At 35.3% G+C, this 18,384-nt stretch overlaps 1 protein-coding gene across 1 annotated transcript; it reads left to right on the plus strand.

Annotated features, from left to right (window-relative positions):
* The first annotated feature begins 12,077 nt into the window (after positions 1 to 12,077).
* On the plus strand, positions 12,078 to 16,666 carry LOC123560731 (IgGFc-binding protein-like). Its single transcript, XM_053516914.1, has 3 exons — positions 12,078 to 12,189; positions 15,136 to 15,178; positions 15,420 to 16,666. Exons 1-3 carry the CDS (start codon positions 12,142 to 12,144, stop codon positions 16,664 to 16,666), a joined length of 1,338 nt encoding a protein of 445 aa, XP_053372889.1. The 5' UTR covers positions 12,078 to 12,141.
* The last annotated feature ends 1,718 nt before the right edge of the window (positions 16,667 to 18,384 follow it).

The raw sequence follows: 18,384 nt of genomic DNA on the forward strand, positions 1-18,384 counted from the left end.
CTATTTCTGACAAGATGCATTGACTTTTGAAATCTAGTTGCACAGCTTCCAATGAACATAAATTTGCTAGCAATGTAATGCCTCATTTAAATAGTACCCAGCTTCATGGAAAATTGCTAATGTAATGCGCTTTATAAAAGGAGAAAATCTTACCGTCTAACTATAGACCAATTTCACTGATCAGTTGCGTAGGTAAAGTAATGGAACGAGTGATTTTTAAATATTTGTACAATCATCTTAACTCCAATAACCTTATATATAAAAATCAGTCAGGATTTCTTCCTGGACACTCCACCGTGGACCAACTTGTAGACATTTATAACCAGATCTGTACATCTCTAGATGAGAAAAAAGTTTTTCTGTGATATATCGAAAGCTTTCGACCGAGTTTGGCATAAAGGCCTTATATTTAAACTGAAGCAGTATGGTATTTCAGGAAACTTGGTCAACTGGATAACAGCTTACCTGGAAAATAGATCTCAGAAAGTATTTGTAGGACAATCGTTTTCAAATAGTAGGTCATTAACTGCAGGCGTACCTCAAGGATCGGTCTTGGGCCCTCTTTTATTTAATGTATACGTAAATGATATTGCTGATTCTGTTATAAGTACCGCTAGACTATTCGCTGACGATAGCTGGCTTGCTATATCTTCATCAGACTCCGTTTATATAGAAACTGTTTTAAATTCAGATCTAGAAAAAATTTCCAGTTGGGCGAAACAGTGGCTAGTAAAATTCAATCCTTCTAAAACTGAAGTCATGTTTTTCTCCTTTAGACATATAGCTCAACCTTCGTTAACCTTTGATGATACCCCTCTAAACCTCGTTGACGATCACAAACATCTAGGTCTTACAATAAGTCATGATGGCTCTTGGCACACCCATATAAACAATATCACTTCCTCAGCCTCAAAAGTACTCGGCTCGATGAGAATGTTAAATTTAAAGTTAAAAGATCTACTCTTAACAACATTTATATCTAAGACCTTTGCTCGAGTATGCGTCAGTTGTATGGGACAGCTGTACCCAATATGAAAAGGACACTATAGAAAAACTTCAATATGAAGCAGCTCGCATTGTTACTGGTTTGACTCGTTCCGTTTCCATTCAAAATTTACTAACTGAAATTGGCTGGGTTTCTCTTGCAGATCGTAGAATTATGCAGAAATTAATATTAGCGTATAAAGGAAACAACAGACTACTTCTGGATTATCTTGTAGACATTTTCCCACCAACAGTTCATAATTCTAACAACTACGAACTTAGAAATAACACTAACTTTGTTACATTGCCTAGACGTCTCGAAATTTACTCAAAGTCAGTTATACCCGATTCAGTAAAACTATGGAATAACCTTGACCTTCCGACACGCAATGCTAACACGCTTACGTCTTTTAAAAACAAATTGAAGGGTAAATTTAAATCCCCAATTTTTCCGTCTTTTTATCTTATAGGAGAACGATTCTATAATGTAATTCAAACACGTATCAGAAACCGATGCAGCAACTTAAACAATGATCTATTTTATAACCATTTACGAGACTATCCCGATTGCTCTTGTGGACATGGTATTGAAGATGCGGAACATTTCTTTTTTAAATGTAGCCATTATGCCAATGCTCGTCGATTGTTATTTATTAATACTCGAAGATTCCATCCTCTTAGTACTCACAAATTACTTCACGGAATTGATTCACTAACTGATGAGGAAAACAAATCTTTGTTTCTAGAAGTACAAACTTATATAAAAAATACACATCGTTTCTCTAGCACTGCCTCCTGATCGTTTGACTATATATCTCACTTGAAAACTCTGGGTTGGGCTGGGTGTGGGGATTCGGCAGCAGGTGCGATGAGGGTGCACTGATTCATTTTACGCTTGACTGTGTTTGTTTTCTTTTTGTTGTTGTTTTTTTTTCGATTGTTTATTTTCCCGCTTTTCTACTAATTATAATTAGTTTATTATCTTAACTCTTCTGCTATATAAGTAAATTTATATATTAAGTTACCGAATGTATCTTAATGTACAATAGTATTATATATGTCTTGATGTAATGATAGTTTGCTGTTGTATATATATCTCTACATATTATCTGTATATTATTGTCTTGATGTACATTTACCATAATGTATTTTGTGTCAATTACAATAAAATATGATTAAACTAAAACTAAACTTAAGCGGAATTATATTGTAAAATTGATTGTATTCCATGATCCCAGGTGAATGGATTCAGTGCATTGTGTGCAGAAAGTGGTCATCGTATCAAGTCTGCTAAATGGATGCGTTCTATGCTTCAAAAGGATCTTTTCACAGATTTAAAAAAGGTAAGTCGTAAATGCGAAAGCTAAATTGAAAAAAAAAAGACATTTTAGAGATCAAGTTATCCCCGTTGGGGTAAGTTGCCCCACGCATGCTGTTCAATTTTACGCCAACTACGTGATACCTTTGATCTTCATCTATTGAATAAAATCTTACGTGTTTCAATAACAGTACACAAACCGTAAGGGTAAACAACATCACTATACCCATATTACCTGAAACAAATTATATATTAAATGATGTGTATGAACTAAGTCAGAGCAGCCAAAGTAGCCAGAGTTCAGCCAGAGTAGCTAGAGATCAGCCAGAGTAGCCAGAACTCTGGTTACTCTGGCTGGCCAGAGTTCAGCCTGAATAGCCAGTTTCTAGGATTTTAACATGTTCAGACTACTCAGCCTGAATAGCCAGTTTCTAGGATTTTAACATGTTCAGACTACTCTGGTCAGCCAGAGTAGCCAGAAAAACCAGGATTTCATTTGTTCTGGTTACTCTGGCTGGCCGGAGTAGCCAGAGATCAGTCAGAGTAGCCAAAGTTCAGCCAGAGTAGCCAGAGTTACTCTGGCTGGCCAGAGTACCCAGAGTTTCTATGAGTTTAACATGTTCTGGCTACTCAGGTCAGCCAGAGTAACCAGGATATCATTTGCTCTGGCTAGCCAGAACAGCCAGAATTTCCTAGATGCCCATTGGTTCTAGCTACCCTGGCTAGCCAGAATAACCAGAGAAAATATAGTAAAACCTGTTGCGAAATGACTCTTTTGGTATTCTTAGGGTTGAATTTTTTTGTTTTATGTGTCAAGTGATCCATAAAACGGACTTCAAAGAATTGTCTTATTTTTCAGACAGCAGCCAGAGTTTCTAGGATTTTTATATGTTCTGGCTACTCTGGCTGACCAGAATACTGACCAGAATTTCCGAGATGCCCATTGGTAATAGCTAGTCAGAGAAAATACAGAAAAACATGTTGCTAGAGTAGCCAGAGTAGTCAGATCTCTGGTTACTCTGGCTGACCAGAACAGACAGTTTCATAATTTTCACATAGTCTGGCTACTCTGGCTGGCCAGAGTAACCAGGAATAGCTGAAATGCGCACGGGTTCTGGTTACTCTGGCTGACCAGAACAGCAAGAGAAAATACAGTCAAACATGTAAACTAGAGCCATTTTTTTACTGTATGACCCTTTTTCATAATAATCATATTATACATAATTAGGTTGCACTAACTGTTGTATAAAATTATTATGTAAATAAAAAGTTAGACCTGTTGTGTGTCGTGTGTGTGGTATATGAAGGTTGAAAGTCACATAGATTAAAGCGGACAGGTCTATATCTTTCTGGTAGATAGAAAATCTAAATCTTTAAAACAAGCAAAAAACAAACAAAAAACAACAACAAGAACAAAGCAACTGTTAGACAGCATCATTTTCGGACAAAGTTAAGAGTAACACGTATCGGAAAATGATACTTTCAAAAAAATTAACAGCTGTTTGTTTATGTACATTGTAAATAATGATTAGGTATGTTTTATTTTTATATAAATTATAATCATACAAAGTAGCCTACAAGGTCTGTGGCAGTATATATCAGCATTATTATTTGATATTACAGACCACATCTTATTTATTTTGAACTGGTAGGCGTCCAGGATTTTGGACGTGTTCGATCCACTACTTTTGCATTGTGTACACTACAGTAGCGCTTTCATACTGTTGCACTGACGGAATGTGTGACGTCACGCTCTATGTATAGAATACTACTTTTGAAAATATTTTGACAAAATATTAAGTTGACTACTTAGAAACATATGTAATCTACCAATAAGCCAAACAGAATCTTGAAATTCCTTCAAATGACTTTATTTTCAACGTACCCCAAATTGGGTTGTACAGTTTTCTATATGCTTATACAATTAATTTTCAAATACATTGTTCTCAAGACTATAAATGTAAAAATAAAAAGTCGTAAAAATATTGCAAGTTGGGATATTCAAGGCTATATTATACACACATACTATTCATATGCCTGTATCATGTATAAAGGCATTTTTCAATACAAGTTCTACTATCATCTGACAGTTTATACAGGTTCTGGCTTCTTATTTATGTTTCCCCATCTAGCAGAAAAGATGTAATATCCTTCGCACTACCATAAGGTTTCCAAAGGGTTTTTACTGCACCCCGCCGCTAAATTCTGCCCCCCAAGAAGGGTAGATACGACAAAGCGACACCCATCCATCCTGGATTTTCAGTACTTATACGACTGTATGCCATACCACACTGGACTGTGATTGAGTGCAGTGCGACCTGGTTGTCATGGTGCAAAAAAAACTTTTTATTTTTTTCTCTTTTTTTTTTTTGCGAAACATAGACCCAATCTGGATTTTATTCATGGCATATTTTATCCCCAGTGTATTGTCTCATATTCCTTCTGTTGAATAAAAAATATTTTTTGGCGCCAAATTCAAAAATTCAAACGACACATTTCCTCGCTTATGGGTGTAAAACCACTAAATTCATTTTTTTTCCCGCAAATTCGCGTGTTACGTGGTTTTTAAAGAGCTGTCTTGGCCCAAAAACACGTGTACGGTAAGACTAAGTCAAATTAAATGATATTTTGATAGTTCCCGTTATATATTGAATGATCCTCATACACTATACTTGAAAGGTTTTTAGCTCAGATATCACAGTTTGACAAGGTGAGCTTTTGTGATCAACTTTTGTCTGTCGTCCGTGCGTGCGTTTGTCGGGCTTATCAATTTACATAGACTAATATAAGCAAGACCTTTAAATCTCTCCTTCTCAAAAATCACAAGGCCCAGGGCTTAGATATTTTATGTAGCATGACCTTGTGAAACTCTCTATAAACTGCCCAAATCATGACCCCTGAGTTATATAGTAAACATCTAAATATCTTCTTCTCAAGTGTCTCAAGACCCAGAGCTAAGATATTTTGACAACATTCGGAAAATAGCCATGCCCTGGGGCTTATCAGTTTCACATAGAGTTCATTTTTTTTTCGAAATGATTTTATGACTATATATTTGTTATTGTGAACATTGACTCATGTTGGATTAAATACCCGTTGCGGATCCGCCGTCACATTAATTACAGTCACTATTAGATGCTTTGGGACGACATTGTGTGTAACGGGCATCTCTGATGATGTCAATGGTAGGATATGTGTCTTGTCTAACATATTGAGTCGGGCTCTTTGACTGAACTCAGTATTCCATTTTATAAGGTAAAATCTTCTCAAGTATCACAAGACCCAGAGCTTAGTTATTTTGCATGAAGCATTGGCAAGTATATCTCTTTCGAAATTGTTCAAATCATGACCTCCGGGATCATATTGGATCTGCCTTGGGGCTTATTAGTTTCACATAGAGTAATATGTTAAAAACTATAAAAAATATTCGTATTTTCCCTTAGGCCCAGAGTATAGATATTTTGTATATAGCATTGCCTAGTGAAGCTCTCTTGAAATTGTGCAAATCATGTCCCCTGGTGTCATAATTGCCCCCGCTTGTGCTAATGTGCTTTCATAGGCGTACAGGAAAAATCTTCTCAAAAGAATTGCAATGTCAAGAGTTAAGACATTTTACATGTAGCATTGGCAAGTGGTACTTTTTCAAAGTTGTTCAAATCAATACCCCATGAGTCAAAATGGCTCCTACATAGTTTTAAAAACATGATATACTTACATTGCAAAAATCTTTTTTCAGAGCCACAAGGCTAAGAGCTTAAATATTTTGCGTGTAAAATTAGCAAAATTTATAATGGAGTTCTTTCAAACTTGATAGAATCAGCACCCCGAGGGCAATATTAGTCTATCTCTGTGGATCATCAATATACTTCTAATCTTATACAATATAAGTTAAAACATATTCCACAATGCCCAGAGTTTAGAGTTAACAGTTCCAAATTGTGAATTTTTACTATGACCCACAAGATGCAGGTGCATGTGAGTGATCCATGACCATATTCAGGACAATATGGGTCCTCTTGTTAATATTGATATCATAAACAATTGCAGTGAATTCCATATAACTTTGCTTGTAAAAATAAAGAATATTCATTTGAAGGCTTCTGGTTTTGTATTTATTTAACTTCAGTGTTTGCCTTGAATTTGTACCAAATAAATTACACGTGAAGACATAATATAAAAGAAATTGAAGAATATATTTTTCGTACTTGTTGACAGCAACCAATTCCTGAAAATTGCATTTTTTAATTGTGAAAGTTGACGAAATGTTGACATGTAAACACATACGCTTAAAGCGGCTTAATAGCGGTATTTGATCTAAACCCTTGGAAAAAGGTAGGTACCTGTGACATGCCAATCAAAACGCAAAATGCCATTCAAAAGATTGATTGCGATCACCTTGATAATCAACATGTCATCAGACAGACAGTTACATCCCATGTTGCATTCTGCTATCTGAAAAGTAAGACAATTCTTTGAAGTCCGTTTGATGTATCACTTGATACATAAAACATAAAAAATCACCCTTGAGAGTACAAAAAGGGTCATTTCGCAACATGTTATAATCCTAGAAACTCTGGCTACTCTGGCTGAAGTCCGTTTTATGAATCACTTGATATATAAAACACAAAAAATCAACCCTGAGAGTACCAAAATAGTCAACAATCTTCTCATGTACCCTTTCCAATATGGCTTCCGTTCCAAACATAGCTGTGAGACTCAACTATTATCGTTTACACAAGAAATTTTTGACAATCTCCAATCTGGAAACAAACAGATCTCATTGTAATGGATTTATCGAAAGCTTTCGACAAGATCGATCATCATCTCCTTCTCTATAAACTCGTGAAACTTTTTTAAACATCTCTATCCTGGATTCAATGTTTCCTTAGTAATCGTTCTCAATCTGTATTAGTTGAAGGCTCATAGGCCTACTCTTTACCAGTTCTATCAGGGGGTTTCCAAGGTTCAGTGTTGGGTCCTTGTCTCTTCCTCTGTTTTATCAATGACCTTTCCGACTCTGTTAAAGGTAGAATTCGCTTATTTGCTGATGACACCACCATATACATCGCCATTGACTCGATAGTAGACTCTTACAAACTTCAAGATGATTTGACAAAATGAGAAGAATGGGAACGTAATTGGTCTATGGAATTCAATCCTGATAAATGCGAAGTTATAAGAATCTCCAAAAAGAAAAAAATATCATCTTTCCATATAAATTACATAATCAAGAACCGAAAACTACACCAAAGCTCCCTCGGGATTCTGCAGATGTTATGACACGAAAAAACATGCGTTTTCCTTACATAACGTGATTCCTGCGAGTAAGATAAAAATCAATTCGCACGTTTTTTCATTTTTAATTTTTAATTAAATTCATGTCATAAATTATGAAAAACAAAATATTTTGGCTTAGGTAAACTACGGTCCTAATGTTTTTGTTCGCTCCAGTCGTATGAACGGATCTCTTGTTTTCAATTAAAATTGATTTCACTGTAGTACCTACTTTTGTTTACGATATGCATCCATAACACGAGAGAGAGAGAGAGAGAGAGAGAGAGAGAGAGAGAGAGAGAGAGAGAGAGAGGGGGGGAGGGGGGGGGGGCAGAGTCTAATTTATTCTTTTAATCAGAAGCCTGTTGTATTATTTTGATTGTGATAATGTTAGATATTACTACTAGAGTTTTAATTAGAAAGAACTAGCGCTGTGTTTTAGTGATTCACAATAGTCATGTTTCAAAAACGTGCAATATTTGAGCCGCATCATGAGAAAACCAATATAACGCATTTGCGACCAGCATGGATCCAAACCAGCCTCCGCATCCGCGCAGTCTAGTCAGGATCCATGTTGTCGTTTTCAAAGCCTATTGCAATTAGAGAAACCGTTAGCCAGCAGCGTGGATCCTGACCAGACTGCGCGGATGCGCAGGCTCTGGATCCATGCTGCTCGCAAATGCATTATGTTGGTTTTCTCATGGTGCGGCTCATTTCTTTGCTCATAATTTGTTTATATGTGCGTTTTAACCTGAATACCTACCTTTCTACCTACGAAAGTATCTCTCACGTCATATCAATGACACATTTTATGAAGATCATAGAAATTACACAAGGATGCACTCGGAGTACGCCATATGACATAAACTCTTAACCCAACGTACTTGGATTATATTTATTCATTTATTTATCTATTAATTTATTTGAGGCCCTTCTCAAGTAACCCAGTTTAACGTTTTTTGAAATGCTAAACCTAAATATGACATGATAAAAATAAATCATAGCATGAGCCCTCTAACATATTAAGACTTCGCCATAAATTTATTAGCTAACTGCTGAAATACATGCTGACCCTAGCTGACCCACTCTATAATTCTGCAGAAATTAGTTAAGATATTCTTCATGAAAAAATACAACAGCAGGAAAAGGTAAAATCCTTTTTGAAATTGCAACAATTTTTAAATGTATTTTTCTTCATTACATTTTTCTAAAAAAAATGACTTCTGAGGCTGCTTAATGCATGAAGTATTTTTTCTATGTTTCGTTTGAAAAATAAAGAATATGCATAAAATTATGATAATCATCCTTGTGTAATTTCTATGATCTTCATAAAATGTGTCATTGATATGACGTGAGAGATACTTTCGTAGGTAGAAAGGTAGGTATTCAGGTTAAAACGCACATATAAACAAATTATGAGCAAAGAAATGAGCCGCACCATGAGAAATCCAAACTAACAATCGACCATCAACTTTATAGGGACCAATGTGCTACCATGAATAAACTCCTAATTCAGGCCCGAACCGACTACTTCTCTGATAAGGTGAAGTCGTGTGGCACTGACCACAAAAGTTTGGCCAAGATAACCAAAAATCTACTAGGAGACAGCCAAGATGCTTCCCGTCCCTCTAACACATCACCAAAGGAACTTGCGCAGAAGTTTAGTGACTTTTTCATCGAGAAAATTGAGAACATTAGGAATGATATTATTTCGCATAGCCAAACGGATCGTGATTCAGTAGACTTGCATTGTCCAGAACACCAAGAAGTAGCAAACTGTCTTATTGATTTGGCTCCTACAACGATAGAAGAGGTAGAACAAATTATACAAAAATCTCCAAACAAATCCTGCGAACTTGACCCTTTACCAACATGGCTTCTGAAGAAATGTCTAGATGAGCTCTTGCCGCTGATAACAAACATCATAAATACATCAATGGAATTAGGTTATGTACCAAAAGAGTTTAAAAGTGCTAGGATAAGACCCCTGCTTAAGAAACCAGGTCTTGAACCAAACATTCTCAAAAACTACAGGCCTGTATCTAACCTCCCTTTCATTTCAAAAATCTTAGAAAAGGTAGTAGATGCGCGTCTTGAGCGGCACTTGAGTGAAAATGAGCTACATGAGGGACTGCAGTCTGCTTACAGAAAGTTTCATTCAACTGAGTCGGCTTTGATAAAGGTACAGAATGACATCCTCACATCTCTCGATCAAAATTCTGTAACAGTCCTCGTGCTACTCGATCTTTCTGCGGCTTTCGACACGATTGATCACCAAACACTGTTACACCGGCTCGAACATCATTTTGGAGTCACACACAAAGCACTTGCATGGATGTCATCATATCTTAGTGACCGCTATCAAACTGTATGCGTTGATGGTGAGTTGTCGACGCCTACGTTGATGAAATACAGTGTGCCCCAGGGATCAGTGCTTGGTCCAAAGAACTATATCATGTACACTAAACCCGTGGGTGCCATATGCAGACGTCATGGACTTCTTCATCATTTCTACGCTGATGACTCTCAATTATACCTATCTTTTAAGCCGATAGAGGCTGTGGCCAGAAGTGAAGCTTTGCGCCGCATTGAGAGCTGTCTGACTGAAATTGTCTCGTGGATGAATTCCAACATGCTGAAGCTCAATGCTGACAAAACTGAGGTAATGCTATTGACATCAAAGCGTAACTCCAAGTACATTGACGACGTTTCTGTGAAGGTCGGTGATTCTGTGATAAAATCCACGAAATGTGTTAGGAATCTTGGAGCAGTATTTGACAGCGGTATGGATATGGAACAACAAGTCAACTCGGTGTGCCGGGCTGGATATGCACAACTTCGCAGAATAGGTCACATCAGACGGTATCTTACCAGTGATGCCACAAAAACCCTTATAAACAGCCTGGTTACTTCACGGTTAGACTACTGTAATGCCTTGTTAAGTGGTATACCAAACAGCACACTTAACAAGTTGCAACATGTCCAGAACACTGCAGCTCGCGTAATCACTAAGACGCCCCGTCGCAATCATATAACACCGGTTCTGAAGGAGCTTCACTGGTTGCCAGTGAAATACAGGGTGCAGTACAAGGTTCTGACCCACACCTTTAAGGCGTTACACAATCAGTCCCCTGCCTATATTAGGGATATGCTAGAAGTGTATAAACCGGTCAGGACCCTAAGATCGCAAGACACGCTGTCACTGGTTATGCCAAAATCTAATACCATGATGTATGGCAATCGCAGCTTTTCGTGCACTGCTCCAAAGCTTTGGAACTCTCTTCCTGTCAAAATCAGGGAAGCTGACACGCTAGCTGCTTTCAAAAGCCTGCTCAAAACCCACTTTTTTGTACAATATTTTGTTAACTGACCGATACATTTATTTTTTTTATCTTGTTTTTTTTTAAATTATACTTGTTTTCATTCATGATTTTTGTTAATGTGGAATGCATTATCTTTGTATACGTATTTGTTTGTATTTTTGCAATTTATTCTGTAAAGCACTTTTGAACGTGTACAAGTGCATGAAAAGAGTGCTATATAAATGTGGTATAATAATAATAATAATAATAATAATAAAATCAACAATTTCTTTTCAACCAAATTCTCTAAAATTCAACACTACTTCAATATTCTTGAATTTTAGACAACTGTTCGACACAATTATTGATTTGTGGGTAATATGCTCATTAAAATCTTAATCGAAAACTTCTTAGTATCAACGTTGTGAGTAAACATATTTTCAATTTAACTGTCATCATAACAAGTTTTTTTAATCTTCTATTGTAATTGTTTTAACACGAAAATCACTTGTAAGAATATTTTAGAGAGATTGGCTAACTGTATCTACTTTTTTCCCCCCTATTTCGCTGAATGGGTCCGGGTTCATTTCGGTTAGGTGTTCTTGAGGAATGCTGTTACATGTAACTTTATATACAGGTTTCAATTTAATTGCTTCATTGAAGAAGTAATGTCAGTTATGTCTGAAGTCATAAAATTGTATTATTAACTAAATTAGTCTTTTAAATGTATAGTTTTGCCTTCGACTTTACACGGCATTGTTCCTTCCTGACTCATTTACTAGTAATATGTTTCTATGTACACTAATATTGAAACTTGAACGTAAAACATTTTATCAAGACTATAAGGTTTTTATATTAATTATTGACATCTTTTGTCGTCATGGGTACAATTGCCGGAAAAGCCGGTCCTGTGTGCACAAGAAATAAATATTGCCATTCCGCCAACATGCCCACATCAAAACATTAAATTCACAGTTGGCAAACTTACCAAAACGAGAAGGCAGAAATTAGCCACCTAAAGCTTGATCGTGATTTTATATGTATATCCGTCAAGCCGGTCAAGAGTTCATGAAATATTTGAAATGTCAACCATAATATTCTATCAAGTACTACTCGCATAATGTATACATCAACCACAGATCACAGAAATTAACAACGCTGTGCTGTAACTGTAAAATTCCTACTCGGATCGCCTCAACCTGATAACAGCTTCTGAGTTTACATAACATACTTGTTAAATGAAACACTAATTTATAGAGACACATGTATTGTAGATGGAATATGGCAACGACATACACCTTTCTTCTCATGGTAAGAATATAAAATTCTCCGAACACGTACAATACCATGTATAATTTTCTTTAATGTATATACGTATTCATCATTTTAATTTTACACGTTCTAATATTATTGATACGGGATGAGATTTACTTATACCGCTCACTCTGGAAATAAAAATATATTACTATCCAATAAAAGCGTAAGCTAGAATTTATCACTATATTTTTCTTAATATTGACTACAACTGTCCATTAAAAATACCAAAGCAATCTGTTAGTTCATGGTGAACCATCCATAATTAGCAATATTTACAATGCTTAGAAGCCATATCGAGGACTGAGCGCGAACGTATTGTAACAGTGCATAAAAAAGAACAGGATACAATAGTTTCAGTCCTCGATATGTTTTTGGAAAGCATTTATAAGGACACATAAAATTCCAAAATAGCCTACGCGAGTAATTTTCATCATCCATATCCTTAGTAAGGTAAATCAACAAATTGACACAATACACGGTTATGTTACTTTAATATTGTTCATTTATGGAGACCGTATAATGTAACCAAATAAAAACATCAATCATTTTTTTTCCTTTTTGTGTTTCCCAAAATATTTGGGGAGACAGCCCTTGTCCGCCCGTCCGAATTTTTGTCGTTCACATCTTAAATTGTATTTGACCCAGAGTAATCAAATCTCACAGGGTTGTTATTCTGTATAGGAAGTTGTGCACCAGTTCTCAAACAGCCAGACCAGAGGTATGGCCATTGACTTAGTCAAAAATATGCATAAAAGGGTCTAAATTTATGTCGCATGTATCTCAAAATTATTAGACCCAGTATTATGAAACATTACAGGAATATTATTCAGCATGTGAAGTTGTGCACCTTGGATTTTGTTAAAGATATCATTCAGCCAGATCAGAGTTATGTCCCTTGACTTAGTCAATAATATGCAAAAGAGGATATAAAAATTGTGTCGCACATATCTCAAATTTATATTAGGCCTAGGGTCAGCAATATAATTCAGCATGTGAAGCTGTGCATCCGGAATATTATTCTGGATTTCTGTCAGGCAGACCAGAGTTATGGCCCTTGATTGTCAAAAATATGCATAAATGGGATACAAGTTTGTGTCGCGTGTATCTCAAAATGTATTTGATTGAGGTCCATAAAACATTAGGGGATTGATATATTTCATGTGAAGTTGCCTACCTGGTGTTCTGTTTGGGATTTCACTCAGCCATAGAGTTATGGTCTTTGACTTACTGAAAAATACACATAAAGTATTTAAAAGTATCTTAAAAATGTTTCACTTAGAGTCATGAAACCATGTAGAAATATTATCCAGCATCCAGTTTGTGCTCCATTTATCTCAAAGTGTACTTAACCTAGAGTCGTGAAACATTTGTGCACCTAGTGTTCTCTTTGGGATTTCACACAGCTAGGCCAGAGTTATGGTCCTTACTGAAAAGTACACATAAAGTTCTTAAAAAATTATGTTGCAAACATCTTAGAAAATATTTCACCCATAGTCATAAAACCATGCACAATGAAAGAACATAAAAGCATGCACAATGAAAGAACATAAAACCATGCACTGCACAATGAAAGAACATAAAACCATGCACAATGAAAGAACATAAAACCATGCACAATGAAAGAACATAAAACCACATAAAACCATGCACAATGAAAGAACATAAAACCATGCACAATGAAAGAACATAAAACCATGCACTGCACAATGAAAGAACATAAAACCATGCACAATGAAAGAACATAAAACCATGCACAATGAAAGAACATAAAACCATGCACAATGAAAGAACATAAAACCACATAAAACCATGCACAATGAAAGAACATAAAACCATGCACAATGAAAGAAGTGGGGAGGGATCTGTGTCCTTTGGACACGCTTGTAGTTTATGTAATTAAAACAAACAATCTCTTTGCTTTTTGTTTGACCTGATTATTTTAATATTGAAATTTGTCATAAAAATGAAATAAACATCTAATAAACATTCTATCACAGGCAATGTATAGGATATTTGCAACCGATTTAAGCAATAAAACATCTGCAGTTTACTGTCTAGATTTTCAAGGAACCAGACTTCAAACCAGGGTTTCATTTCTGGTCTTCCAGCAACAGGCTCATAATCCACGACAGAAAAATAGACAAAGTTACAAGTCACTAGACCATAAATACCTACGGTGTCCCATTAGAGCCATCTCCGCGTATTGTGGGTTCAAACATCGAAATTACAATACTGTGATGTTGAAAAGTCGAAATAACGAAACTACGATGGCGCAAAGTCGAAACCACGATGATGAAAACACGAAACATCGAAACAAAGGAACTGCGATAGTAAAATGTCGATATTATTTCGTACTTTCACTATCATGACGTTGACTTTTCACCATCTTGGTTTCGCTGTTTTCACCATCGTAGTTTTTGTCGGCCAATTAGGTCAAAAATTTAAAAATGAAACTGTGAAAGTTGATTTCTATTGTCATGTAATAAAACACTTATTGAAGGGCTTGCCGGTAGATAGTCAACACTAGTGGACATTAGAGTATTCTATAGTGCTCTTGAATGCTCTAGAGAGCTCTAGAGAAACACTTAAGTACACTAAGGTGCATTAGAGAACACTAGAGTACCCCCAAAGGACATCATTTATGATGCACTGCCGTGCACTAGAATGGACTTTTCTTGAGTATTCTACAGTGCTCTAGAGTGCACTAGAGAACTCTAGAGTACTCAAAAGGACATCCACTAAAGTACTAGAGTACACTCAAGGACACTATGTATTATGCACTTCACTGCACTAGAATGGACTTCTCTAGAGAATTCTAGAGTGCTCTAGAGTTCAGTATTAGTTACAAAAACATATAAAAAATCATACCAGTCTACAGAAAAAAAAGAACTTGAATTTGGCACATACAAGACCTGAAGAGTTTATTTTATATATTTTCAGGGATTCTTATACATGTTTACTGCTAATGCTGCATTGTCAAAAAGTAAGTACGTAAAACAATGAAATGTCTATCTTTGCAGCAAAATATATTTTTGTGGTGTGTATTGTAAATTTAAATGGATTAAAATTAATTTATTACATACAAGGTACTTGTAAGCTGAATTAAACGTCTACAGCAGCATTAACAAATTAATTACACAAACTTATCTAGAAAAATGTTTGATGGAAAAATGTTTGATTTACTTATGAATGAGATCTAGTTAAAAGAACTTCTTTTATTTTAGGCCATTTTGGAAAGCAATTCTATATTGGGATGACTGCTGGTAGTACCTCAACACTAGATTTCCAAATCGATATTGCATCAAAAGAAAATGGGAACATGTACCTCGACATTCCATATTTGAACATACATCGGAACCAAAGCTTGTCAAAAGGAGATACCACTCTGACGGTTAGTAATGCATTGATTCGTGGTGGAACATTTACAGAAAACCGTGGTATATACTTGAGTACAGATGTACCCGTGGCAGTATATGTGACATGGAAATCTTTTTCTACTGTGACGGATACTTACTTAGCATTACCTTTGTCTTCATTAGGAACACGATACACTGTTGCTTCTTATGACCCTTGCCCCCCGTCAGCAGCTGCAGATTGTACCCCTGAACGATCTACAATGATGATAATCGGTGCACATGATAATACAACAGTTAATGTGACTGACGGTAACAACAGAATCACTATAGTAAGATTAGATTGTCAAGATGTTCATCAGCTGTCAAGTCAAACAGACATTTCTAATACGACTGTATGGTCAGATAAGCCTGTAACAGTTATATCAGGAACTTCATGTGCTTTCGTTCCCCATAGTATTTTTTTCTGTGATATGCTCTTGGAACAAATGATACCGCCATCTGCATGGGATAAATATTACATTGTTCCTCCAATTTTCCCAAAGCTAGGATTTCTACTGAAAGTATTTTCTATCAAAGATCACGGTAATACGACATTTTGTCTTACAAACATTTCACAAACACTTTGCAGCCAACCTTTAAAAAAAGAATATTTAATGGGAACCGAGCCAGTACTGATCACTTCAAATGCTTCCATAAACGTTGTACAATATGGTGTTGGTCAGAAGTATGACAGCATTGATGGTGATGGATTTATGACCGTGATTCCAGGCATAAATAATTATCTGAACAGTTATTATTTCGTAATTCCAAACATTTATTCTTCTTTTGAAAACCGTCTGTCCATTGTTGTACCATCTACGTACGTTGGAGGTCTCCGCTTGGATGGATTGTCATTGGTGCCGGAGAAAACGTATTCAGTTCCAGATCCGTTTTCTAATTATACCATATTAATCATTAGCATTACAGCTGGATATCATGAGCTGACGCACACTGATACGAACGTCGTGTTTGGAGTTATTGCTTATGGACTCGGATATCATATTGGATATGGTTTTCCCGTTGGATTTGGGTTATCATTAGGTATAGGTACAACTTCATATTCAAGGATTAAATAAAATTTTAAGGCACATTCAATCAAGTATCACAACTTTGATCCCTGGACAGTGTATTTATTCTCTATGAAGTACTGACTTAAAATTAAGTATATACTAAATTGTTCTCAAATTCATTTTAGTGGCGAAAATGGTCGTGACTTGCTGAGTTTAGGGAAGGAACTTTAGAGCAGTTTATTGTCGGTATTGTTAAGAAGCAGTGTAAATACAACAAAACAACTTCCAATTAGTATCGTTTTATAAACTTGTTCATAGGTCTCAGTACGATGTAACTGTCTAGAAATTTATTTAGCAAACATTTATATTTCTGTAAAGTGTATGACGATCATATTTATCACGTTTTCTGTATTTTTCAGACAACCATCCTACATCATCAACAACAGCTTCTACAACTTCAGTAACATCTACTTCTCTGTCAGTAGCACCCGTTCATATTACTACAAATAGACCAATAGAAAATGTCAATAGTGAGTTATTAATACTATTCCAACACAGTTCAAATCAATGTTAAAGGAATTATGCTACATTCGGGTTTGTAAATATGGTATAAAAATATTTGGATGAATAGCATTTGTACGCGGACCCGATAACGTTTATCGATAAGCAATTTTACTATAGATTTGTATAGGAAAATATATTTCAAACATTAAAAACGTATTTTTATCGTTATTTAACAAAATTTTATAACCTCGTGAAGTAATCTTCATTTTGTGCCCTTTATTTCAATATATTTTTATCGATGTGATACAAAAACTTATTGCTTCCATTTTTGTTTGAAGTTGATGACTATGGTTTCTATGTATTTCTATATAGAAATTTTGAAAAGATCGGTTATGTCAGGTTTTAAAAGGCTATAAAAACATTTTCTATCAAAATGACATTATTTTATAACCTCGTGAAGTATTCTCCATTGTCTGAACATTGTCTGGGTATTTTTCATTTTAAAATTGAATTATGACAAATTGCTTCCATTTTAATTTGAAAATGAAGTAATCGCAATCTTGAGCACGCTTTTCACAAATATTTACTTAACGGTACGACGGCACAAGGCAATGCTTATCAATGTGTTGCATATCTATTTGAGCATTTTATTTATTTATTTATTTATTTATTTATTATGATTAAAAGTAAAACTTTTTTGAATTGGCAAACTTTAAGTCACATCTTTAATTGGAAATAAATTGGTCTTAAAAAGTCCGCCTTAAATTAAAAAGGCAATTAGAATTAATTCCATGTACTTGCTTTACAAACTGTGTGCCGGTATAATTTTTGACGATATTTCAATAAACTGTTCAATAATTGAAACATTTCGCGAAAATTTTGTTATGTATGGGCCTAAAAATATTACATACAGCCATGACTTCTTTACGTTCACTGATCACTGCGTGAATGAAAAAGTATAAATTACAAATTAATGAATGACGGTCATATGTAATTATTGTGAAACAATGAAGTTTTATTGCAATACAATAATTTTTAATAGCAAATAGATACTTTAGGTTAATTGTAAAATGTAAGATAGTATGTGTTTTAGACAATTATAAAATGTTTTTTTTAACAAATGTATGTATAATATAAATGTGTACAAACATGACTCAAAATGAAATGTTGAACTTATATAGTAGTGGATCTAGGCATTTAAAAACACACATGACACTAGAAATTGCCAAAATTTATATATGTGTTTAATTTAGTTTAGGTTGTATTGTCCAGCTGTTCGA

The sequence above is a fragment of the Mercenaria mercenaria genome, chromosome 10, assembly GCF_021730395.1.
Source record: "Mercenaria mercenaria strain notata chromosome 10, MADL_Memer_1, whole genome shotgun sequence".
Taxonomy (NCBI): Eukaryota; Metazoa; Mollusca; class Bivalvia; order Venerida; family Veneridae; genus Mercenaria; species Mercenaria mercenaria.